The sequence below is a fragment of the Cololabis saira genome, chromosome 21 (assembly GCF_033807715.1).
Source record: "Cololabis saira isolate AMF1-May2022 chromosome 21, fColSai1.1, whole genome shotgun sequence".
Lineage (NCBI taxonomy): Eukaryota > Metazoa > Chordata > Actinopteri > Beloniformes > Belonidae > Cololabis > Cololabis saira.
Genome location: NC_084607.1, coordinates 19,066,884 through 19,093,181, shown reverse-complemented (window position 1 = coordinate 19,093,181; position 26,298 = coordinate 19,066,884). Strand labels below are relative to the sequence as shown.

Genomic DNA, 26,298 nt, shown 5'->3' with positions numbered 1-26,298 from the left:
TTTTCAGTTCTTTTTTTACTACCAATTTTTAGAGAACAAGTTCTTGTTTGTAATGTTGAGATTGGCTAAACAGGTGATGCTCGGATCAATAGAGAGCATGGAAGGAAGAATGTATTACTGGTGGTGTACTCTCCTCTTTCCTTGCCCTCTTCCAAAGACCAGCAATCAAGATGACACTATTCAACTGAGAGAGTAGTCTGTTTATTCTCAATAGGGATACAACAAAAAGGTCTTAATCATGTAATTTCTTCAAAGGGAGCTGCTTCAGAGGCCCAGCCACAGAGGCCCAGCCAATCTGTTGCTTTATTCACTCACATCTCTGCAATGATGATAATGATTTCTGGCTTCTCCTCAGCCACTCAAATGATTTCTGACAATGTACATTAATGACAGACCGTTACTGTTATGAAAGGATACATTCTATTGCTCTTAACAGTTACAAATCCACAAGCATATCACTCCACATAAGAAAAAAACAAGTTAATTACTTTTTACAACAGTTGGTATTTCAGGATGTTTAGAACAGACAAAGCAAACCAGTTTCACTCGGAAATGCGGCACAGAGAAACAGTAGAAAGAAGAGTATGATAACTTATTCTCTTCTCCAGGCGAAACATTCGATAGCATTGTTTTGGAAGAACCCAGACAAACCAGACATAAAGCAATGGTACAAAGAACTCTCAAATTGTCTTGCATTAGAGAAACTGACATATGCCATGAAAGGGAAATCTGATGACTTTTGGGAAATCTGGGGACAGTTCATGCGCTTTATGAGGAGTAATCCGTCGGGACCTGTACTGGATGATTCTGTTGAATGATGATGTAGGGGGGATTCTGATTCTGCTTTTGTTTTTGTTTTGTTTTGAGTTTTGTGCGTAATGTTTTTTTATGTTGTTGTTTTGTCTCTGTATCTTTGTCTGCTATGCTTGTGTTTTTTTTTCTTTCATTGTTTTTTTTATTTTTATTGTACATTTTATTTACAGATAACTGTATTGTTGTAATAATTGGAAAAAATGTCAATAAATATAGTGTTAAAAAAAAAAAAAATGAGGCACAGGAACAAGTACAAAGCACCTTTCTCCAACACTGATGAAGCAAAAATATCCACAGGCCGCTAAAGTGCACCTGTCCCTTTAAACAATGTACCTTTAAATGGCATTTTCCTTGTAACTACATTTCCCACAGTTCGCTTCAAAAGGGTGGCGCTGCGGGCTTGCGTCACAATCAGGTTAACCAATCATATACGAGCTCTGCCGAGCGCGTACTTCGAAATAGCGTTACGCCATCCAATGAGTGTACTGTATTTTGCAGTTTATATCGTTCAGCCAATCACCGCTGCGCTTATTCACGTCGACCAATCAGGAGGCTGCAACTACTGTCCAATCACATCGGCTGTAGAGTTTAAACCCGGAGCGCGGGCGGTCCTTGAGTAACTTTGGGGAGGATCCAAGTTAAGACGCGTGCTTGAATTTGAATTCAGGCAAGATAGTTAACAACTTGTTTAGACATTAGACAGTTACTACAGGAAAGCAGACACCGAAACAGTGTTTTATTTGTTTTCTCATTGTAAATCGTATATTATTGTTTATATATGTAACATTGACGTGCATCGTGACAACGTTTAACTCGCTTCTTATTGCTGGTATCGCTGCTCACTGCTGCCTCAGGACAGATTACTGCTCTTGCAATGAATGCAGGCGGTAAGTAACTACATATGTATATTTTCAACTTTATTTACCCATATCGTCGTTATATGGGAGCATTTTAATGCAATCAAGTGTTTGAAAATGTGTATTTGGTCAAGTTTGCCCAAGCAATTTAGTCAGTTCAGTTTAGCTGTTACAGCTAAGCAGTCAACCCCACGTACATTTGGTCAAATTGGTAATAATTATGCAGCGAAACACAGGTTTTTTTTCCTGTGTATGTATATGTTTTGGTTGTGGTTTTTAAACCATAAATCTAAGTTGATTGAAATCTACTCGTAAATAAATGCTGCTTTTTACTGATCTGCTGGAGGGAAATTTGGGCGCTCACATAATCTGACTTCTTCCATTCAGTTATTCATTTCCCGTGTTTTGACTGCTCTTAATGCAACTGAAAGTGAACTTTGTGGGCTATTTTAATGCCCACAATTATTGTTCTGCTAATTTAAGCCATAAAATATTGTCAGATGGGTTTGAATAAATCACACTGGGGTGCCTTACGTTAGATGTGTTGAAGTGGAGGAAGTAGCTGTATGCCTCATTTTAGGAGTAATAAACTACAGCTTAAAATGACCCTATTGTAAACATACATGCATTGAACTAGTTTGTCCCTTTTAAAATTAATATATTTTAAGGACATTAAATATTAAGAGTAACCAATGAATATCAACAGAGTATTAATATCCATACTGATTTATATTACAAAAGGATGTAAATGTTGTGTGAGGCTCACTTTGCATTATGTTTTGTATTTAATTACAACTAAAGTTAGTTTTAACTGTGTATGAATATGCTGGTTATTTTCTCAATTAATCAATAATTACTTGGACTGTATTTTTTGTAGAAGCTTTAATGTTTTAATTCTTACAACTTTAGGCTCCTTATACCCTATATTATCTCTAACAAAACTCAATTTGTAAAATAAGTTATACATGAAGCTAAGCTGTCAGATGTGGCATGGGGGAGGGGGGATGACTTAAGAGCCCATGAAACTCAAATTTGTGCTTATTAACACTTGAAAGTAAGTGACTATATTCCACCACAATTTATTTTGAATTTAGATTCTGAATCTGTCAACACATGAAGCTAAGAGGCAAGTGACTTGCTTTAAATGAAGTACACATATTTGTGTTGCATATATGTGAGAATAAGTGCCATCCTCGCACAGGCCTGTGAAGTGACTTTTGTGTGTACCCTTAAATTGTGTGGTGTATCTCGTGAAGTGAATGAGTAAAGCAGCTAAAGAACATCAAATGCCAAACAGCTTTTTTTTTTTTTTTTTTAAGATTAATGAGCGGTCCAACTTTAAATTTAAACTTTTTTTCTTTTTCCTCATCTAGTTGTCCACTGCCGTTGTGAAAAATGCTACACCGTTCCAGCCCGAAAGCGGGTCCGTAAACGATCTCCAGCCCTGACCTTGTTGTCTCTGCCTGAGGAGATTGTTCTCTGCGTGCTGCAGTATCTCTCTGCAGATGACCTCCTATCCGTCAGAGCTGTGAGTCATCATACCATACACAAGCTTAGTTTGATACCCACTTGGCATCTCGTTACACCCGGTTTTTGATATGTTATTTTGTTGGAGGAGTTATATATTTTGTCTCTGTGTTATAGGTTCATTCCCAGCTGCGGGACATTGTTGACAACCACTCCAGTGTCTGGGCTAGGGTCAGTTTCAGAGACACGTGGCCCACCCCCAACACCTTATGGCTGTATGAAAGGTACAGTTCCCTCAATTTAAAATTTGCATGTATAGTGTTTGTTTAACTGGATTTTTGCCTAAAATTCTCTCTTAATTTCAGAGCTGCTGAGAAAGGGAACTTTGAGGCTGCTGTAAAGCTTGGGATTGCTTATTTGTACAATGAAGGACGTAAGTTAAGCGCTTTTTCCCCTTATGTTGATTACATTTTTGTAGAGTAAATATCTGCTTAAAATGCCATACTTGTTGAGGTGCTGTCAAACTCAGACATAAACCCTCTTGGTGAAATGATTTACACCTCATCTCTTGTTGTCGACAGCATTGCTGAGTGACGAGGGCCGGGTTGATGTTTGTGGTCGAAAGGCTTCGCAATTCTTCAGTATAGCAGAGAGTCTGCGTTCTCCCAAAGTGGATCCCTTCACCTGGGTGTTCATCCGTCCACCGTGGTCGCCCAGTGGCAGCTGCTGTAAAGCCGTGGTGTTTGATCGCCTGAAGGCTGAGAGTGAGACCAACCCGGTAGGTTCTGCTGCTCTGGCCTGTTGAGCGGCTTTGATTATTTTATTTTATTCTATTTTATGTATGCTGAGTGCTTGATTAAGTTTAAAAAATTTTTAAATTACAATTTTTTTGCTCAACATTCGAATCATGATTATTTTTTTTATGATTATCCACTGACCTGTCAAGGCATGTTGCATTCATTTAACTGTATGATAAACTTATGTTTGAGATTAAATGAAATTGTGGAGTAAGTCAAAATAATTCAGACCAATGTAGAAATGTCTGTTTGGCTCAAAACACCATCTTTATACCATGAGTTAATCTAATAACTTTATGGTTCACACAATAAGAAGGAAGGAATCACTCAACTGCCTGAAGTGCACCCGTCTTTCCGAACACCAGGCAGAAAATGTTTTTGTGATCCCTGGGAACCAAAACTGAAATCAATTAAAATTCAATTAACTGCGTGACTCTAATTTTAAGCCACATTTTTCTCTAGCTTGGTCTTCTACAGTAATAAAAAAAAGTTTGACGTTAGCCAGTAGGTATTTGGCAAAATCAGAGTCGATTTTTAAATTAATGTTCATAAAAACATCTTTTGTGACTTTTTCTTAGACTGAGTTATCTTTTTTTTTTGCTCCTTTTTAAATAGATCTGTTAGCACCAGAAACTGGAGGGACTTAAATTCACATTTTTATTTCTTTGCATTTACACCCATTTTCATCACAGAATAAAAATATTTTACTCCATCTCCAGAATTTTTTATTTTATTTTTTTTCCAAAGTGTATCAGTTTGTCAGGAAAACTCATTGTGTTTTGTTTTATCTTCCTTCTCTGCAGGAGAAAAGGGGCCCCTTGTTGCACTGTTTGGCCAGAGTGCTGCTGCTGTTCGAAGTGAGTGACGCCGATGCTGAATCTGACTGACTGCACGTTGTTTGTTCAGGTTTTATTAGCCTCTAAAATTATTGCTGCCGTCATGGGTGGGGATGTTAGACGAGTCATCAGCAACATGGAGATGGACTAATTGTTTTCCTCCTCTCCACACAACTGTTGTTAATTTTGTTCGGTCCTTACTCATCCCGCCCCAACCTGTGTTGGCTTTTTTTCAGGATGACGAAAAACATTCAGAAGTGATATCGATGTTGGAAGAGTCGTCACGGGCCGGCTGTCTGCAGAGCTCGTACCTGCTGTGGGAGCACAGTCGTGGAAAAGCTGTAAGTGAAATTCAGTCATTTTAAATTTGTAATACAATGAACAACTTAATCAAGACATATCACCGATTGTGCGGGAGGCTTATGCAAATGCAAATAAATGCATGATTTTACATCTGTGTGTGTTTGGATGTTAGATAGCAGATCCAGGAAGGTACCTCAAGTGCATTCGAACCCTCAGGGACTATGCTGGCAAAGGATGCTGGGAGGCACAGGTATGTGATTTAAAATAAATACTTTTTTTTTTAAATAACCTGACAGTAAATGAGTTCTGTTTATTTTATGTCTTACGACTGGTTGCTTTGTCAGACTGGAGTTTTAGTCTTCCTTAATATGGTAAGACTAACCAACCCAGCCCACCCAGAAAAAATATAAGAAGTGAAACATTTGTCTTTTGACAGCTTTTCATCTGCTTTAGTTTTCTTGGGTTAAACTTTGTCAAATCCCACTCTTGACACAAGCGGTATCAAGAGGCCTTGACGGTTGTCGACATTGTGTTTGTGTTGTTCATCACCCCAGTGAATCACCGTTGTGTGACTCATCTGAAATACAAGAGCTGCAGCTACAGCAGTAAACTAATGCAGTGCTCAGGCACTTTAGCGCAGAGCAGTGTAACAAGCTTTCCAGCTCTCGTAAGCCATTCTGAAACAATTAGGATAACTCTTTGTCTTTTCCCAGCTGTCCCTGGCCAAAGTGTGCGGCAGTGGAAATCCCCTGCGTTTGGAGTCCGGGGCCCGGTCCGACTTAGTGGCTCAGCTCTTCAGTTCCTCTAATCCCGTGTCACGACCCGGCTCTCAGGGAACCCTCAGACAAGACATCAGTGACAGCATGAGGTACGGAGGAAGAGAAACTTGACATTATTTTGCTCAATGATGTCATTGCAATCAAGCTTCCCTTTAGTCATCGTGATGATTCTCTGTTTTGATCATCTCGGCCTTATTGAACTACATTAGTGAAGAGTACATGAAGCGAGCGTGGCGGTCAATGGTCTCAGTCTGAGAATGACATCATAGTTCAGATGTGATTTTAGCTCTTGTGAAATCGTTTTGAGATCTGGTTTGATTAAACATTACTAGAATTCATTTTTCACCATTCTTCCGTTTTGTTGTCTTGTCTCTAGATACATCCTGGTGGACTGGCTTGTGGAGGTGACGACCATGAAGGACTTTTCCAGCCTGACGTTACATGTGACGGTGGGCTGTGTGGACCGCTACCTGGCTCTGTGGTCCATCCCGAAGGGTCGCCTTCAGTTGTTAGGAATCGCCTGCATGGTCGTTTGCACACGGTGAGGATGCTCACATGCCGGGATCATTTGCGCTCTGTGTTTATTGACATTGAGTCTTTCTCTTTTTTTTGTTTTTTACAATTTTTTTTTTTTTAATGGCATTTGATTCCTTTTCTTTTGTCAGATACATCAGTAAAGAAATCCTGACCATACGTGAGGCGGTTTGGCTCACAGACAACACATACAAATATGAGGATCTGGTCCGAATGATGGGAGAGGTCGTGTCTGTGCTGGAGGGAAAGATCAGAGTAAGTACAACTGTCAAGAGAAGTGTACGGACTAAGATATGTTGATGGATCTTGTGATCTAAATAAGAGTTTGTTTTTTTTTCTTCTTCTTCATTGCATCGTACTTCAGAGTCCGACGCTGCTGGACTACGGAGAGGTGCTACTCTTTTTGTTCCCTCCGGAGAGGCGAACCGCTCACTTGTTCAGCTACATCTGCGAGCTGTCGCTGCTCTACTCTGCCCTCACCACTCCACCTCCTGCCAAACTGGCTTGTGCTGCACTACTCCTTACACGGGCACTACATTACTATGGTAGTAACACTTACTACACATATCACCCTTTCAACACATGCAATTAATGCATTCTTTTCAAATGGGTAAAAAAATGTAGATCTTGTGAAGTTTATGCTGACTGACTTGACTGATCTCTGCATTCTTTCTTTCTGCAGGCCCCGTCTGGCCAGCTCTGCTCGTAGAATACACAGGCTTTTCCAAGCAAGATCTTGTTCCCCTTTCCGTGCTGCTCTATGTCAAGTGGTAAGTTCCTCAGTGTGTGTGTGTGTGTGTGTTGACTGGATTTGTAGTCAAGCAGTGAAATTCCCTCAGACTCTGCTATTGTACTTAGTCTGTCATTAGACACACTGAGGGCACCCAGAATTAAAACCGTTTACGGCCAGTCATGGCAGGCTCATCTCCTCTTGCCTACAACTGTGTTTTGGGACGTTTTTGGGACATTTTGGGGATCTTTACAGGAAGTAAACCCTAAACTCCTTTCTGATCTGGAGGAAAAAAAGCCTTCTGAAAATAGTCTGCAGTTATTCATTCTGATAATATTCATTTCAAGTGTTTGCCGTTATGGATATTGTTTTTTTTTGGCTAGTAGTTATATTAGTGTTCATGATGACTAAATGTCCACTGTGAATTCAACTTATTAAAATGATCCACACAGTTATTACATACTCCAGTCTATTTTTATTGATTTATTTTGTCATGTTACTGTACTGTGACTCATCCATGACCGCAACCTTGCAGTTCCTTTGTCCATTAAAGGCGATAACAGGGATTGATTTGGTGATGTGTCTGGCTGTTTTCAGCATGCTCACATTGATTAGATTTAAGAGGTTAAAAAACATCTGGTTACCAGGAAAACAAATGAACATTAGGGTTTTAAAGCAAATGTGAAGGACAGGGAGGTGCTAGGACACTAGGAGGCATCACTCGATGTTGGACCGAGCGGGTTTGTTGCCATCGGTGAGTCACTTTAATAGGTGAGCATCATGGCGGCAAACTGTAATTCTCAGATGGACAAGTAACAAGATTTGTCGTCTAGAGTTGATTATAACATTGCAGGAAGGAAAGAAGATCTAACTTAGTTTTTTTTTTCTTCCTTTCTCTGTTTCCTCCTCCCTCTCTTTCTGTCTCTCCTCAGTTTCAGTCAAGATGTTCCCAAAGATAACCGGCACACGTCTCTCACCGGGGTTAAGCAGCGGTTTGAAGATGAGGCCTACCAGCAAATCAGCAAAGAAAAGGTCTGTCGCTGCATGTTTCTTTAGTTTCGCAGCGTGACAGTTGTTGGTGTCCTCTATCTAACTGGTCATTGATTTTTATCTAATGCCCCCTGCAAGGTGATGGATTTTAAAGAGCTCTGTCAGATCTTGGAGATTCCTGAAGTTGAGCCCCAGATGGAGCCTCCCAGTCCCACTGCCGGTCAACCAGCGGACATCCACACCTTCCTGGCCTCTCCATCAAGCACTAACAAGAAGTAAGCCAGAGTAGAGACACAATGTTGGGATTTATTCATTAAACAATGTACTTGGGTGCAAAACCATTAAAACGATAGCTTTTCTCTGTAAATTAACAGAAACTTTGACAGTTAAGGATTCAGTTATGAGACTGTACTCAGCGACAGGCCCAAATGAGCGCTGCCTCATCCTGTTTTACTGCTCATTTAGCAGTTCTCTGGCTGTCCTCCGTGCACCGTGACACTGTGAGGTGTTTTGTTTCATACCATCTGTGAGAAGCCCATGTGACTCACAGTTAAAACGTCCACTTGTCCACTTTTTTCTCAAGGAGACGTGACGACGGCATGCAGGACCACAGGGGGAGCTTTGTGACCACGCCGACAGCAGAGCTGTCCAATCAGGAGGAGATGCTGCTGGAGGGCATCCTGGACTGGAGTCTGGACTCTTCTTGCTCTGGTTACGAAGGAGACCAGGAGGAAGAGAGCGAGACGGAGAAAGATGGTGATTGTGAGTATGAGGAACAGAATGGAAAAGGGGACGGGTACATTAATGCGAGTGGCATTACTTAGTAGGCGGTAAGGTAATGCATATAAATGAACTAATCAATATGCAGGGGAGGAGAGTAATGCGTGAGCCCCTCGCTTAGCGGTTTCATCCTCCACCTTAATAATCTGGGATATAACTGAAAGCTAAATGTGGAGTGCTTACATTCGCTCTGCAGTGTTTTGATCAGATTTTGTTTTTGTAAACGCTGCCACTTTTTTTTCCCCCTCTTTCTATAGCTTCTATGATCTCCATCAAACTGCATCCGCTGGGTGATGAAGACAACAGACTAGAGCATTGCCGAGCTCTGTCCAGCGACGAAGACAGCTTCTGTGAAGCCAAAGGTGAGACGAACAAGAAGTGCCAAGGCCAAGAAACCTTCCCCTTGTCCACAGACCAGCACAGCTCAGGATACTCCTCTGTCCAGAGTGTTAGCCCCTCATCTATATGCTCGTCCTCCCTCATGCCCTCCACGTTCAAGACATTAACAACCTCCGTTAAGGCCACCTCTGCCAATGCCCAGCCAGGCTTTCGCCTCCTAGTGCCCATGCAGAGGCCTCGCGGCACCTCCACCAAACAAGTAAAGAGGAAGAACATGGCAGCTCATAGTGGTGGTGAAGTAGAAAGAGAAGAGGATTTGGAAGGACAATATCCTGCCAATTCAGGATTTCTCAGCTTGTAGATGATTGTTTCAATGACAACCTGTCCAGTTTCAAACCTCCAGCACTTTTTTGTTTTGTTCTCGATATTGTTCCTCTTGACTGTGAGTCTTCACTGGTCAAATGCAAGAAGATTGAAAAAACTTTGAAGCTAAGAGCAAGAAAAGGAAAGCAAACGAGTCCTTTCTGTCATGCCACGTTTCACTAACGTATTTACAGTATGAGGCTATAAAAAAAAAAATACCTCCCATAAGTCAAGACTCGCAGACTGCTGGATCATAACATGACTTTCCTCAGCAGCCTTGTACGATGGTTGCCACTTCAGCTTCTACAACAACCTATCTCAGATCATATGTGATAGTTGTAAAAGAAATGAAACTTCATTAATTTACTTTTTTCAGGAGAAAAGGTGTTTATTAAAAAGTTTGGCACTCGTGTTTTTGTGATATTTTAGACCATCAAAGATGTATGTGCACTATTTGTACAAGAATGAGTCTTGTACTCGGTGAATTTTTGTGATTTAAAATGTGATTTTCATCTAGTTGATGAAAATAACTGCATCTAAAGCCTACAAGAACATGATTGTAGCAATTTGCCTTGCTCAGTTTGTTCATCATTTGATATGCTTTACAAAGGTACTGTGGTGTCATTTGTTTTGTTTTGTTCTTCAGGATTCAAGTGAAACAGAGCTGTAAACTGAGTCATTTAGTTGCGTGAATTGACTATAGCCAAGTTATACACCAGCTGTGCTGTTGATGAATGTTGTTTTTATTACCTGTGGCACACTAATCCCATCTGGAGCCCTCATAGATGTTGACGTATTCACTAAGAGCAAGGAATTATGAATCACTAGCTGGATGACCTCATATAAACCTCAGTTTATTGTCCAACTGTGTCTTCTTTTTTTTAATACTTTCTCAATTGGATTATTCGGCAAAGTTTGTGTTGAAGAAACACACCTCGAAATGAAATTCACAAAAACAGTTTTCCTCCTATCTGAATCAGGTCGAGCACTTTTCTTATTAAAATTCTAATTCAAATGTGATGCTTTAACAATCAGTACAGAAGTATTTTTAGTGAATTTTCCTTTTTGCATTATTTTGTTTGCCAGGACACAAATGGAAGTTAAGACACTAGAGGACATTTTTTGAGGTTTTAAAAGTACTGTATACCTCATTCAGGATACAGCGTGTGTAACGTCTCAATGACTGTGACTGACTGTAAATATGTTTTGAACTGTTACTCCATATCTGGTCATACATGCTATCTTGTCTTCATGAATTTACATATATAAATGTATAAATGTGTCACAGCTACTTGAACCCATTTGTGCTTCATTCCAAAAAGGCAGTTTTTCTTTGTGAAAGTTTGTTTTGTTTTTCTACAGTTCATTGTTTTTTCATCTGATATATGATGTAAATATGTAATTTTTGTATTCAAATAAAGAAAATTTAAAAAAAAAAAATCCATTGTGCTTTGTCTTAACTATCAATTTTCATGTTTGGCCATCACGAAGACACGAAGTGTGATTTGATCTTGTTCAAATCATTGATTCGTCATGAGCAATACCTTCTGATGTTTGTTGTACAGTCTGTTGGTGTATGTTTTTGTGGTCCAGAGGAATAATGTTTGCCAAGGGGGGATGGGGGGTTGATTATCTGAAATCAGTGTTGGCCTTGACAAGAAAGTAAAAAATTCTTGGATTATTTTCGTACTTTCAAAACTAGGCTAATCTCTGCCAAGCAAGAAGGCACATCTGAAATTTCATGACTAGTTTGTGTGTGAGCGAGAGAGATACCAAAGCTAATTATGATTATTACAGATACAACATACATATGAGATAATTAAAGAATGCAATTAAAATGTATTATGGAAATTATGGGATCTGGCCATTTGGAGCTTGATAATAGGGTTGAATGTTTCAATGTCACTGTCTCTGCGGCATTCAACCACTTCTGCTTTCGTAATCCCCCCAGGTCTATGGAAGCACAGGTCAGCAGAGTAAAAATTACATTACTAACATGAGGGTTGGGTTTAGGTTTAATCTGTAATATAATCTAGAACAGAGGAAAACGGATGGGATAAAAACAATGAATAACAAAAAATATAGTGTAATTTTATATGTGGAATGAATTAATACGTGAAAGAATAAATAATAAATAGCCTACACTGGAGGTTGTAGGCACAGCTTCTTTTTTTTTTTTTTTTTAACTTTATTTAAAAGAATTATCACAAAACAGTATACAAGAACAGTATACAAATAAAAAAACAGAACATGTGCCAGGGGTGATGTTTGTTATTCAAGAAGATTAAACATATAATACAAGTCTACGGTTTTAATAGCCTTTTCATTTGTTGATTTTAGGATTAATTTCAAGTAAAGTTCCATTTCTTTCTGGAAAACAAAAAAACAAGGGGTTTTCTTTGAAAATTTACTCTTATGAATATGAAATTTGGCAAGAAATAAAAACAGATTCATCAAAAAGTAACATTTTCCTTCTTTCTTAGGGAAACAATGGAAACCAAAAACAACATTTTCCCAATATAAATTAAAATCTATACCAAAAGAGTCAATAATAAATTTGCTAATATCTGCCCATAGTTTTTTCGAATGAGAGCAAAGCCAGAATAAATGAACAACTGTTTCTGGATGTAAATTACAGAAGGAACAATTTGTTGTAGGCACAGCTGCATTTATTTACAAATCCCAAATGGGATCACGTGACACTTTGCTCCGGCGAGGTCACGTGTTCTGCTTTGTTGACGTTTGTCGCTGTGAATTTTCAGGCTTCAGCCGCTGGTGCAATGTCATCACCTCGCTAGCAGGCAGCACACTGGCAGGGCTGGAGCTGGAGCGGGCTGCCGACACCCTCAGCTTCGCCTTATGCAAAGCAGCACCGACTGTGTCGGTGAAGGAAGAAGGGCCTTCACAGGGATGCTTTTGATGCCGACTTAAGACAACAAGGAAGAACTGTTTTCAGCCCGACTGGAGGAGAGGGACCACGGCTTGGACAGGGTTGAGGTAACTAAACCATGGAATACACCATTTACGAATCAGTTCTGTAAGGAGATACGAAGGATGGTGTAATGTTGATAAAATGTTGAAAAGATGATATTTTTATAATATTTCGTATATTCCTAGTTTTTTATCTTAGCTCCATCGTTTGCATTCGCGAGACGCGTTAAACCTGAATTATGGTTCCGCGTTGAATCGACGCAGAGCATACGGCGTAGGGTACGGCGTAATTACGCGGCGACGCGCACCGTACGGTGCGTTGGTGTTAACGCGGAACCATAAATCATCCTTCAGGGAGTTACGAGCAGGTTGCTTGTCCAATCAGGTGAGCCAAAAGACTGATTTTAGACCAATTACAAAAGAGAGAGGCGGTCTTTTTCTTTCATTTTTAATGGAAAGTCTATTACCTTGAATACGTTTCTTGCTCCCTACAAGCACACTGATGGAGAAACAGTGCTTTTAACGTGTTACACATGGTCTTCTGAACTCAATTACACGACCAGTACCCCAAATGACTGCTTATTTATGCTTTTAAATGAAGCCATTGTAAAGGTCAGACAGCCCCGGCTCTGTTAGTGTTATTACATTTACAGGTCGTGTAATGTCGCAGAATAGGTTTTGAATTAACTATTAAGTGTGTCATGAGGCTTTCTTTCATGAGGCTAAATGAGTTCACGTGGCTTTACCAGTCCATATTTGCTGGGCCTCCTGCGTGGTCTGTGTCTATTTGTGTATCTGTACCTGTGTAAAACGTCCACATTTTCTTGGCATATGTTACAAAGACCTCTCTGTCTGTGATCACTTCTTATTCCAGTTGCCCAGTCAATTGCCCAGTGTGTGGCCCTTTTTCTTCTTCTTTTGTTCCTTCCCTGCTTTGGATCCCTTTTTATACTGGTCAAAATCATTTTGAAATGTTATGACATCTTTCTAACACAGCTTGTGTTTTTTTGCCTTACATTTTCACCTTTTCAGTCGTGAACTCTTCATGCACACAACTGAAAAACTTATTGTCTTATGATAATACTGATGACTGCTCAATTTCACTTCTCTTTTTTTGTTTTTCGGTTATTGTTAAATGGAAAGTGAGAGAACAAAGTCCCCTCGCAGCCATTTAAAATAAACAGTATCCAGTGGTGGACAGTAACGGAGTAAATTTACTTGAGTACTGAACTTAAGTACATATCCAGAGGATTTGTACTTTACTTGAGTATTAGATTTCTTTGGTACTTATTACTCTTACTTGAATACATTTCCAAGAAAAATATTTTTACTTTTACTCGAGTAAATTTCTAGGAAGGCTGAAAAGTACTCGTTACTTTCAGGTCTGCTCTTTTTTCTTCTGTGGAAAATAAGAAATTTACTCTTACTCTTACTCTTACTTTTACTTAAAGTAAATTTAAAAGCATTTACTTTTGGATACTTAAGTACCTGTAAAAGCAAGTACTTTTCTACTCTTACTGGAGTAATATTTTGACTGAGCTACTTTTACTTGTAACGGAGTAAATTTTGACCAGTAGTATTTGTACTCTTACTCAAGTACTGGGGTCGAGTACTCTGTCCACCTCTGCTAACATGTAAGTGTAAACTGGTATACAAAAATAAAGTCCCCCTGTGTGTGTGTGTCTCCAGGTGCTGAAGAAAGCTGCCTGAACGTTGTCTTGTCTGCTGCTAAAAATGGCTATCGTAAGACAGTTTGGACTGCTGGTGTGGAAAAATTATCTTCAGCAGGTGAGTTGGGAGAAGATGCCTCCACACCTTTATGTGTCCATATTAGGTACTTTTCTGGTTTGCGGCTGTTTATTGTCAGTAGGTAATGTTTACACATCTCTGTATAACATTACTTAAGTAATTTGCTTACAAGAAACCGTAAATACAGTAAATGACTAACATTTTACTTACAGGGTGTCAAAGGAGTCTGTTGTTCACTTACTTTCTTCAGCTTTATATTGCTGTCATTGCAGGAAGCCACTACTTGTGTCTTTATTCTTGTTTCATTAGAGTTTTTCAAAATATTTGTCCCCTAATTCATGAATCCAAATTACAAGACAAGGACTATTGCTGTCAGATTTGTCTCTTTATCATCACCTTTAAGGTCTGCCAGTTTATGGAAGATAAACGATCATTTTTCAGCTTCACAATACCTTGTACTTGGTACATTTCTGTTTGTCTATTGCTCAGAGCAGCTTTTTGTTTAAAACTGAACATTAATATAAGTCCATGATTTCACAACGCCTCGGCTATTGAGTAACAGAAAGGGCTGATGTAGCATGCATATCGTGAGGTAGGGACTATTTCAACATTTTGTGCATTGTCATTTAGGTCTGCAGAAGTTCATATTCAAACATTATCAGCAAATGCTATATTTACTTAGTTTGTCACTGAGGACAGGGTGACATATTCCCTAAGCTAAGCTGCATCACATTTTGAGTTCTTTAAATTTTCATCTGATTACAGTTCATAATCCGGTTCTATTTATGATCAAATAACCATTTTTAATTTGGTCAATTTATTTACTGACTTATTTTGAAAATAAATGTAATTCCTTTTACATTTTTCTACCATGGCAGATGGTGACACAAAAATACGCAAATAATATCCACAACATAGGCTTATGCATACTGTACTATATTATAAAAAAAGACATAAAAACAAAACAAAAAACAAATAATAATGCGGGAGTAAAATAATCTATATAACGTCAAAATGCTAGCCAAGTCACCTCTAAACACGTATCTGACCAGCATCACACGGAAATCTTCTGGGCATTAAATACTTTTTTTTTTTTTTTTTTTTTACTTATCTTGCATAAAGTGATATCCAAACCACATTTTAACTAGAACACAACATACTGAAATAATTCATTTTATATTTTGATGTACCTAAAACAATTCAGTTCACTTTTATGGGTGGTTTTGTGGTATTTGAATACCCTGTCATTCATTGTATTTAATTTTAGTGGATATTTTTCGTTTCTTATTTTGGATAATACACTTCTTTTTAGATGTCTCTTAACTTATTCTATGTTGAGCAAATGTTTTATTTTCTACCCTGTAGAAACGTCAGATCCTGGTCACCCTGGTGGAGATACTCCTGCCCCTGCTTTTCTCCGGCATCCTTATCGTGCTGCGTCAGAAAGTTCCTTTCAAAGCCTATCCAAACGCCACAAACTATGAAAGCTTCGCTGTCGACTCCATGCCAAAACCATTCCTGCAGTCCTTACAGCTGGCCTATGTGCCCAGTAACTCCAGTGTGGTGCGTCAGGTGGCAGAGGACGTGCGTGATAGTCTGTCACTCTTCTCAGGTGAGTGAAATGGTTTACTTCATAAGCTGAAGACGATCATCGATAGCCCTCCTCACAACACAGTGATTCAGCAACAGAGTGTCTTCAGTCGGAGGCTTCTTTAGACCCGCTGCAACACGGACCGCTATAGGAAATCCTTCCTGCTCATAGCTGTAATCTTCTACTATAACTCTTTGAAGAGACTTAAGTCATGAACAATACTGCAAAAATGAATTCCCCTCCAGGGATTAATAAAGTATTTTTGAATTGAATTTGATAGTCTTAAGGGAAATGGTCATCTGATAACCACATCCCCATCTTAAGTTGTAGTGCTCCCATTGTGACGAATGAAAAAAAATGTTTAGACTTCTCAAAATCTGTAGTTCAGGATGGATCTGGGTTTACTGGTTCCTCAAAAAACAGTCATCAGGAGAACAAGAAGGCCACACCCTATCCTCTATCAGCTTAAGACAGGGAAACGAAGGATGGACACTAGTATTTTACCTGCTCCCTCAGGATACCAGGATGCCGTCTCTTTGGCGTCCCCCACTCACGTATACCTTTCTCTGCATGACTTCCTACCTTGAAAAAACATGCACACAGTCGGACTGATAAGAATGCAAACAGGCTGTTTACATATTTGGTTTTCTGTTGGCTCACAAATAGCAAAATAGACACATGTTGTACCTGCAGTCTGAGAATGAGGGCACAGATAGGGAGATTTCTGTTACTGCAGGTTGCCGTGTGTACTGCCATCTGAGATCTCTGTTCAGCCATTAATGAATAATTTAATCAGTCTTCGTGTTCAGGGTGAAAGGTGTAGAGGCGTTATTAGGGATTCATTCTAATAATTTCATGTATACACAAGGTCACAGAAATCTGTCTTTAACGTTACAAAACCTTGATGTTATGCCTGAATAGAGGGGTGCTGAGGTGCATAGTTTCACTCATTCATATCTGTTAAAGGTCTCACAGAGCACAGACCTCGATCAAAACCACTCGTCTCATCTTCCATGAGGATCAAGCCTGCAACCAAATCCATTATAAACATCTGTATATGATGTTGAAACAAGTTAGAGCCACAACAGCATTTATCGAGCTGTTCTTTTATCCATGCTTCACTTCTCCACCAAGAAAAGCAGTCATTGTTTGGCTTTGTATAATCCAGTTGATAGACTGCAACGCAGGGATTATTGCATGTAATTGTAATGCTGAAAGTGGAAAGAATCAGAATCACCACCTTCATCAGGTTTGTGCAAGCAAAAAATGACCAAGCTGTATTCTTGTAGGGTTTCTTGTTAAAAAAATCACAATAGCATACTACATGTTCTTTTTACCGTGTGATCTTGAAATTTGTGTTTTTAATCAGCATTTTGATTAAGTGATGGCAAATATCCCAAAGTCCCAAAGAAATGATGTGAAAATTACTGAATTTAAAAAACATTATTAATTGCATTTAAACTAATCAACTATGTAGCTAAGAAATCATCAGTCATGAACAAGTCAAACCAAAAGATCAATAACCTTTTGATCATTTGAAACATTTAGTCATATACTGACAGTCACTCTCCAAAGATGTGAAGTCAGGAACATTGTAATGTTTGTTTGTGGTTTATTGCTGTAACCAGAGGTTCAATGTCACAGTTTGCAGGGTTTTGTTATCAGATGAGCTCTTTAACCAACACCCGCATCAGGGCAAGTGTGTTTATTTTTCAAAACCATATAGGTACATTTTCAAATACATTTCTATTCAGTTCAGTTTAACAAGTTCATCTCCAGGAAGTCAAACACACAGAAGGCACACAGAGTTGATAAAGTAAATCCAGTTTAGTTCACTTATACTCCAATACAGTCCAAACTATTGTAGTTTGTTTATAATCAAATTTAGTCCACATACGTCCCAAATTCAAAGTTCATGTAATGCCAGTTCATAAAATAAAACAAAACAAAAACAAAACAGCCTAGTTGAGGAGCCCAATAGATTGCATTCAATCTTGACCTCTGTTGAATCCCCCATCTTGAACAAGCACAACAAGACAGTGGAGAATCAAAAAAAGTCATTAATGAGAGGAGAAAGACGTCCAGCAGGACCAGACTCGGGGAGGGCAGCCATCTGCCTCAACCGGTTGGGGGTGAGAGATAACAGGAACGACAGATCAACAAACAATGAGAAAGAGAACAATGTAGTAAAGGCAGAAGGACCATGGACCATGCCCCCCCCAACATCTGATTCATCTGTTGCCAGCTTGGCTGTAATTTAGGTACAAGTTGTACATTGGACTTTACTATATGCAACACTTTCTGCTCATTTTGGTTCAGGTTTAAGTTTTTAGCTGAGGAAATGAACAATTTATCCATAAATACTTCCTACTTAGCTTGTTATTACCATGTCTAACCATTACTTTTATATGATTAACCAGCCAAAACTTTTACCCAACTACCTACACAAAGCTTCTCATTCATATTAATGGGATTACTTTTTGAGTGTCTAAAGTGCTGGAGCTATAACAGAGCCTATTTTGTCCGCTGGGAATTCAGAAGTATCCCGTTGAGTACAAGAAACTGGGAATTACTAAATTTATCTGCCTGTAACCATTTCAGCAGTGAATCAAGTTAACGTTTGAGCCTGCAACTTTGGCAGCTGTTTGCCTTCGTTCCCTCAATTGCACAAGTGTTTATTTTATGAGTCTGACCTAGATTTAACCCTGGCTCGACTGTAAAAGAGTGACACTTAATGCCAGACTCAGAATACCTCCATGTGTGCTTGATAGAGGGATAAATCTTTGCCTTTGAGCAAACCATGGCAGAATTGTATTATATAATCAGAGAGAAAAACAAGTTTATCTACTATTGGTCTGGTCTCTTTTTGAGGTTTCAGGGGTTTTCAAACTGTCTCATAGTGCCACAGAATTTTTTTTTTTTATTCTTTTTTGTGTTTCAGCCTCACAGGGATATCTAGCCTTTTCTAAATCATGTAGTGATCTTGGGTTTTGACACCTTATTGCTAAAATTGGTCACATATTTCAGTATGCTGACAGGGTCATGACCAATTTCCTGGCTGTCAGCAGGAATAGTGAAGAGCAAGGTCAGGCCATGAAACAGACATGGCTGTGCATGAGCTGAAAACCACAGCAAAACAAATGTAACACTCATTGTGTATGTGTGTGTGTCTGTTTCTGTTCCAGTGCGTGGCTTTGAGACAGAGGAGCAGTTTGAGAACCACGTGAGAACCGACCCCACGTCAGGAAATCTGCTGGCTGCTGTGGTGTTTGAGCACCCTTTCTCTCATGATGACGAACCCCTGCCCCTGAAGGTGAGAAAAACAGAATTCGCACACACCGTCACACGCTGCGGCAAGAAGCAGGACAAGAGTCATTTTACTGATCTCTCTGTGGAGATATAAACCTGTAGTACTGGTTTTGGGACTTTTGTATGTGGTCTCAAACTCAGTTGTTCTACTTGTTTGTATGGTTGTAAGTCACAATCTAACCAGTGCACTGGACTTTGAAGAGAATAACATCCTGCACAGCAGGAAAAACCAGACAGAAGTGTAATCCCAGGTTTGTGCAGCATGGCTGTGATGTAAAAGTCTGGATCTCCTAATGCTCACAGCAGCAAACGATATGAACTTGTATTTCAAAGTGAATCATATTCATAAACAACTGTCTTTATGGTCATATTGCAGTTTTATCTATCTTACTTTGTTTCTTTGGACTCTTATTCACCAAACCGACATTGCTAATGTTGATATCTAACCAGCTGAAGTTTCTTTTAAAGATCCATCCTAATTCAGTTACTGAGAGAAACTAAACCGATAGGGTGTTCAGCTTATCAAATGAGAATTGTACATTAATGTTAACTGTGTTATTTTTGATGGATGAATCTTAACTGCTTAATAGAAGTAATAATGTACGAAACAATTCATATGATGTCTTGTTAAGATTGACATGCAGGTTTTTGGCACATTTAGGCAAATATTACTTTGTCTCCATTTCTTTTAAATTTGATGAATTATGTATCGACTGCAGTTCCTTTCTCCCCTGTAAACGTAGGACTATTTTGTGTAGGCGCATATTGAACTTCTGAGTTGACAGTTTGATATTGTCTTTGTGGTGTATTCAGATGTTAAATATTTTTCCCTTTCTGTATAACAGATTAAAACATTCTTTATTTTGCTTCTTTCACATAAAATATAATGAACACCACAGTCTTTTTCTAAGCAGCAGAATATACAAAATGTGAAGAATATGAACTCCATTAAACTGCTGCGTGTATACTTAAGACGTAAAATCATGCTGCACAATGAGTATACCAGTATTTGTGTCCCTGGTGTTTATGTTATGGCTACATAAAACACTTAAACTTTTAACTTGATAGTCATTAAGGGCCTTTAGTTCTGATATGATCCATTAATAATCTAGAAATCACATAGATTGTTTTACCAAATCCGGTTGAATTTAATGTATTAATTGAATCTTTTCTAATAGGGACATAAGATATTGGAAAAAAATGCAATATTGTTCCATTGCAATGATGATATGACTTTTGGCTAATATGAACAAACACTTAGGTTTATGGTTAATATCTTTCTTCTTCGAGGTTAACAGGCCCTAGACAGTGAATAACCTGTTTATTTTTAAAAGCAGAAACATGGTTTTATTTAAAAAAAAAATTAAAGCAGTTATCAATTACTGTTATATTCACAATGAACCACTTTACTTGAAAGGGCATACACACTCTTAATAATTTTAGTGGGACATCTTCATCCTCCCTTAAGTTTTCTGCTGTATTGGAGTGGAGATTTAAGTCAAGATCACCAAAATGTGAGAAATTTGTAATAAATTTGTAATAAAATGTAAACTAAAAGTAGGGCAGAGTGTCCATCTGATTTGCAAAATATTTTTTTAAGATACAGAGTACTTTTCAGTATAATCAGTACCATGTATTGAAATATTATTTCGTTGTTGCAATGTTGATTCTGTGATAATGACAGTTTTTACATATTGTGCAGCTGTATTTTCTTCTAAGACGTCCCAGGTTTCTTGAGTTTGCTTGTTTTCTCCGTGCCTGAGTTAATTATTTCCCAGTACTTTGGATTCTGCATGGTATCCAAAATCATGCATGTCATGTTTATTGAGGATTTACAGTGCAAGGTTCCCATGGCAACACCACACTCAACCTACAGGCATAGCTCAATGGGTTTCGTACAGCTGAGAATCATGCAAGTGGTTCAGCATTGATTTCTAGTCAAAATCTTTATGTGGCTACATCTAAAATATAGCACACAGACTGGCTTTAATACTAATGTTTCTCTGTTAGTGATATAGTGATATGACCATCATGTCAGACACTATTGTCAACACACTTTGGAAACTGTAACATAAACCTTGAAATGGTGTTTCTGATTTCTGGGATATTATTAGAAAAAAGAATCAAGGAAATAAGTAAAGCTTTTTTTTCCCTCAATAAATGATTAATCTGACATTTGGAGGGAAAACCACTCCAGAACAGGTTAAAAGTTCGGCATGTTATCATAATCATCCAAAGACACTAAAAGAGAGCCACCTTCGTGACAGCAGAAGCTATACTTCCCAGACATTGTACCTGGCCAAGCCATAAATCTTGCTTCATAGTGCGCACATCTGAAGAAAGAAGCTCGGTTCAGAAAACGAAACAATATTGTTTTGTTTTTTTGTATTAAGAAATATGTTAAAATTCCTCCAGTCTGATATGCAGAACTGATCAGCTGTTACTGGAAACATTTAGTTGCAGTTCCACAATGATGCTGATCACGGTGTCACGCAGCAGCAGCATGTGCACAGGATGCACTTTGTCATCTGGCCACAGATACTGACTGCCAAAATGCAGAAGAAACAGACTTAAATAGTGTGTGTTCATGCTGCCACTGGCTTTTTAAATGACTGTGATGTGTATGTTTCCTCTGGTTGTACACCAAATTGCTCCCTGCAAACGAGAAAGGCACTCTTGAGATATTGCTAGTATATTATATGGGATCATGTTCCTCAGTGATGATGTGATGATGATGTTGTAATGTCTCTGTAAAGCAAAGTAAGTCAAATCTGATGTGTTAGTTTTTGCAGGAATCCTTTGAACAAACTTTAAAACATCACTTTACAAGGTTTTCATCTTACACTTTTCATTCACTTAACTGTTAAAAAGTTTGAGTATTTTGTAAAATTTGATAGGAATACTGAAAAAAGATACTCAAGAACACTTGAAAGTGATAAAAAGTACTTTTTCAAATACTCCAATTAACTGTGGCAGAAGTGATTCAGAGAAGGTGTAGTTGAAATGGCCGCCGCTCCTCTGAACTTCTCGTTCTGTGCTTTATTTTGGTTTAATGTACAGGTAGGCTACCACCTGCGCTTCACCTTCACACCACGCAATGCCCCATCCAAGGAGAAGTCGGAGCTGAACCCAAACAGCGACCTCGACTGGCACACGCTGAGCCTCTTTCCCCTGTTTCAGCTGCCAGGCCCACGGGAGCAAGCTTACCTGGAGGGTGGCACACCAGGTGACATCTTTATCTCTTTATTTGATCCAAAATAAAGAATATGCTTAATGCCTCAAAAACATTTTCAAATTGATGAAAACTTCTCAAGCAACAGGCTTCTCTTCGGGTCGTGTTACCATGGCAATCACATCTCTGCACATCTTTGGCATGATTAGTGTTTTGTAGACTTTGGCAGGATGCAGTGTGTTATGACGTTATTTGTGACAAACATGTTAGCTGTCTAAAACTGTTTATGAGACATCAGCTGTTGTTGACTTAATTTTTGATAATAACAATGATGTTTGCATGTATTTGTATGGAACAGAAAGAGGAAGGGACAAACTCAAAAGGGTGAGGTCACCCTGACAGCATAATGGACCCATCTGGGTTTTAGAGCCACATGAATATGGATTTGTATCCACCACACGCAGAAAAATACACCATTTTGGCTCCAGTTTTAATATGGAAGTCATTTTTTATTTATTTATTTTTCATTTTCATATTTACTTCTACAGGGACTCACAAAAGTCTTGTTGAATTTATGTTTTAAGGGGATTTGATAACATGTTCTTTTCTTTTTCCAGGCTATTTCCGAGAGGGCTTTCTGGCAGTGCAGCACGCAGTGGACCGAGCCATCATACGCTCCCACGACAGATCTTCTGCTGCGCCTCTGCTGCGACAGATCAGAGTGATCCTGTCCCGGTTTCCTTACCCCCCCTTCATATATGATGTCTTCATCCTGGCCATTCAGAACCAACTCCCCCTTCTTCTGGTGCTCAGCTTCACCTACACCGCCTTCAACATAGTGCGGGCTGTGGTGCAGGAAAAAGAAAGAAAGCTCAAGGTGTGTTTGTGAGCGTTTGTGCGAGCAGCGTTGATACGAGAAAATACAACTGTCTGACTCATGCTTTCTTTCTTTGGCTCTGCATCTGCATCCTCAGGAATACATGAGGATGATGGGTCTCAGCAACTGGCTCCACTGGAGTGCCTGGTTCCTGATGTTCTTCCTGTTCCTCTCCATCTCAGTTCTTCTTGTTACTCTTCTCCTCTGTATCCATGTGAGTTATGTGCGGTTTGTTTGTACATCACATTCCAGCTTGTAATTCATTTGAAGTACATTTATTCCCCAAAGTTTTTTTCTAGACCAACAAATAACGCGACTGCCATTACCTCCAACACAGTTAGGTGTGAAGCTACTCTTTACTTGCTACATGTATTCATATCGAGTGTCCAAATGTGAAACTAAGTAGATATGTCATGCCCGATTTAAGGTACAAACTCCTTGAGGCAGTGCTTTCAACTCTATAAGAACAACTAAAATAATCAAAGGAAGAGAGCAAAGATGAGAAGTGTCCTGTCCCGGAAAAGATACAACACATTAAAACTTCTTCTCTGTTCACTGCTGCGTGTAAATTAGTGCATAAATTGTGTGAAAATTGAACCATAGATGAACATCACAGGTCATGCCTCCCATGGTGTCGTTTGATTAAACCTAAATGAAGCCTTTTGAGCCCTCAAGCAATGTATTTTCCACTCATAGTAGGCTAATTTGTTTACAAAAGAAGGTGCCATCTACTGTAGTGTATCTACTGATGCTGTGTAGTATGTGTAAGGGGTGGATGGTAGTTCTTATTAACAAAGTATATAGTTGTGTTGGACGAGTGTACTAAGAAGGTGACTAGTTTTGTCGGTTTCTTTGTTATACAAAATCTTATGGTTCTATGGTTCCTGTTGGCCTTTTCTTCCTCCAGGCTGCGTAACTGTGACAACAACATCCAGATGATGAACACGGCCTGATTGGGATGAGATGGATTGTTAGTGGAAGGATTACTTGTAAACACAACAGCAGATTCACATTTGAGCCTTATGTCAGAGATGTTAACAGCTCCACAAAATAAGATTTTTTTTAAATTCTTTTCCTGGTGAAATTTCCTCCGCATTTCCTAGTTTCCATTACGATGCATCAGTAGCAGTGATCTGTTATACTGTATTTTAGATCAGTCAGACAAAACAGGTTTTTAAATCTCAAGCTACTCTTTGTTGCTGAGGATTTTACTCATTATTGACCTTTTTTTCCCTGTTCATACACATTTTTGTATTGATATATTTACTTCAGTGACGGTTCACTTAAACTGAATGTGTCATTGCAGGTGAGTCCTAATGGTGCAGTCCTGACCTACAGTGACCCCACGCTGGTCTTCGTCTTCCTGCTTGTCTTCACTGTATCTACTATCAACTTTAGCTTCATGATCAGTGCCTTCTTCTCACGAGGTGAGTGTTTTTTTTTTTTCAAATCAAATTGAATCAAAATGTATTTATATAGCACACACAGTAGCGCAAAGTGCGTCAGGTCATTATCACACACATCCTCACATTGATGACCAATAAGGGCCACACCACAGCCAAGGCTGCGGTGCAGGACTCCCCAGACCCCGAACTGGGCCATCCCCACAGCAACGACCCCACAGACCAAGTAGGCAGAGTCCCCGGTGTCGAAGATCCCCATGAGAAAAAACACTGGAAATAATAAATGAATAACAACCTTAAAATAAACCTAAGAACAAAATAAAAATGAACATGAATGAATAAGTACATATTTAAATAATTGAAAATAAATATTTAAAATAATAATAAATAACTAGATAACAATAAAAAAAACCAAACTAACAAAATAAATACATAAAATAAAATTCAGCTATTAGCTAAACTAAAAACAAGGGTCTTGAACCTGTCTCTGCGGCGCTGTTCTCTGGTTCTCTGGTAGGCGGTTCCACTTCCATATCCCTGTTTTACTGAAATGTACAATTGGTGGTGAAATTCTGCTGCATGCTGTGCCTCTCTCTGTGTGTCTAAAGCATAAGAGTAACAATAAAAACAGAGTGGCTACATAACTGTTTCAGCTACACCGAGTATGAGCTTGTGAATGATAAACTTATGTTAAATCATTCAATAAGCCTTTTCTGGTGCCAAGGAACGTACCACAAGCTTTAAAGGCGAGCAAATCCCTTGTAACTCAGGGCTCCTATGCAAAAATGTGAAATCTGAGCACAATGTCCGGCCCGGACAACCTCGGCAAGAAAGAAAACTATTTAAATCTCTACTTTCTCACATCCCTCTTCTCCCTCCGTCTTTGCTTTTTCACTCATTCAAAGCCTCTCTTTCAAAACCGCATCCATGTCCTTCCAGCAAAGCAGCTCGAATTGCAAATTCATGTCAGGCAATTTTGTAATAGCCTTTTTGCAGAGTTAGGATATGATGTTCCTATTACACCTTAAAAACCTTTTATCAGTACAGAAAGAGTGTAACTGAAAAAGCTTCAGATTTTGTTCACACTGTGATGTTTCACATTGTGTCATATTTCTGCTCTGCATGATGAATTCAAAGTTACTTTTCTTTTGCTGTTTCTTTGCCTTAATGGGGAGTCACATATTAATTCTGCTTTGCATTTCTTTCTCCTGGTTCCACCTCTTGCTGCTCAGATTAGCTTTTCTTTGCTGAATGAACAGTTGTCTAGTTGTGACATTTGACAGCATGACCTGAGTTGTTTAAACAGTGCAAGTTGCTTCAAACCTCACAGAACTACATACACTTTTCATGGTTGACACTGTCGCCATTTAACTGTATTTTAAGCTTAATTTATACCATTTATAGAAAAAAGAAAGAAGGGGAAATTGAGTGCTCAGCCAACAGAAAGGCTCCTCCTGTGACCTCATTGGCCCTCTTTGACCATGGACTATTTTTCTCGCCTTTGTGTTTGCAGCTGTCTGGACCGGCCACCCACTGATGTGCTTTTCAGAACTGATAATTGCTCTTGATCAATGCATGTTCCAAGCTGGCTCAAAATGTCACATCGTCTTTACCAAGTGGGTCTTTGGAGGGCTCTTGTCTTGCTTCTTAGAAATCAGAGCAAAAACAGCCCAGAATG

The 26,298-nt window shown here is 39.0% G+C and overlaps 2 protein-coding genes across 2 annotated transcripts in view; both read left to right on the top strand.

The window, feature by feature from the left end:
* Nucleotides 1–1,492: 1,492 nt before the first annotated feature.
* ccnf (cyclin F) lies at nt 1,493–10,966 on the top strand. The gene is made up of 17 exons (XM_061711107.1): nt 1,493–1,700; nt 3,044–3,198; nt 3,315–3,421; nt 3,503–3,570; nt 3,719–3,915; nt 4,738–4,791; nt 5,007–5,111; nt 5,246–5,323; nt 5,787–5,941; nt 6,229–6,393; nt 6,518–6,641; nt 6,751–6,931; nt 7,069–7,156; nt 8,049–8,148; nt 8,245–8,381; nt 8,690–8,868; nt 9,144–10,966. The coding sequence occupies exons 1-17, from the start codon at nt 1,688–1,690 to the stop codon at nt 9,584–9,586; spliced, it is 2,349 nt and encodes a 782-aa protein (XP_061567091.1). The 5' UTR covers nt 1,493–1,687; the 3' UTR covers nt 9,587–10,966.
* Nucleotides 10,967–12,344: 1,378 nt separating this feature from the next.
* Nucleotides 12,345–26,298, top strand: part of abca3b (ATP-binding cassette, sub-family A (ABC1), member 3b) — a 28,718-nt gene continuing 14,764 nt past the window's right edge. Inside the window, exons 1-8 of the mRNA XM_061712700.1 lie at nt 12,345–12,585; nt 14,209–14,307; nt 15,634–15,880; nt 19,045–19,172; nt 22,229–22,394; nt 22,958–23,217; nt 23,315–23,431; nt 24,524–24,644. Coding sequence (XP_061568684.1) covers nt 14,254–14,307; nt 15,634–15,880; nt 19,045–19,172; nt 22,229–22,394; nt 22,958–23,217; nt 23,315–23,431; nt 24,524–24,644 — 1,093 coding nt within the window. The 5' untranslated portion in view covers nt 12,345–12,585; nt 14,209–14,253. The remainder of the gene's footprint in view (nt 12,586–14,208; nt 14,308–15,633; nt 15,881–19,044; nt 19,173–22,228; nt 22,395–22,957; nt 23,218–23,314; nt 23,432–24,523; nt 24,645–26,298) is intronic.

Bases quoted from the DNA above. Each gene is read 5' to 3' on its own strand.
- ccnf (XM_061711107.1), top strand. The intron at 3,571-3,718 runs GTAAGTTAAGCG...TGTTGTCGACAG, and splicing joins TTATTTGTACAATGAAGGAC to CATTGCTGAGTGACGAGGGC. The intron at 8,869-9,143 runs GTGAGTATGAGG...CTCTTTCTATAG, and splicing joins GACGGAGAAAGATGGTGATT to CTTCTATGATCTCCATCAAA.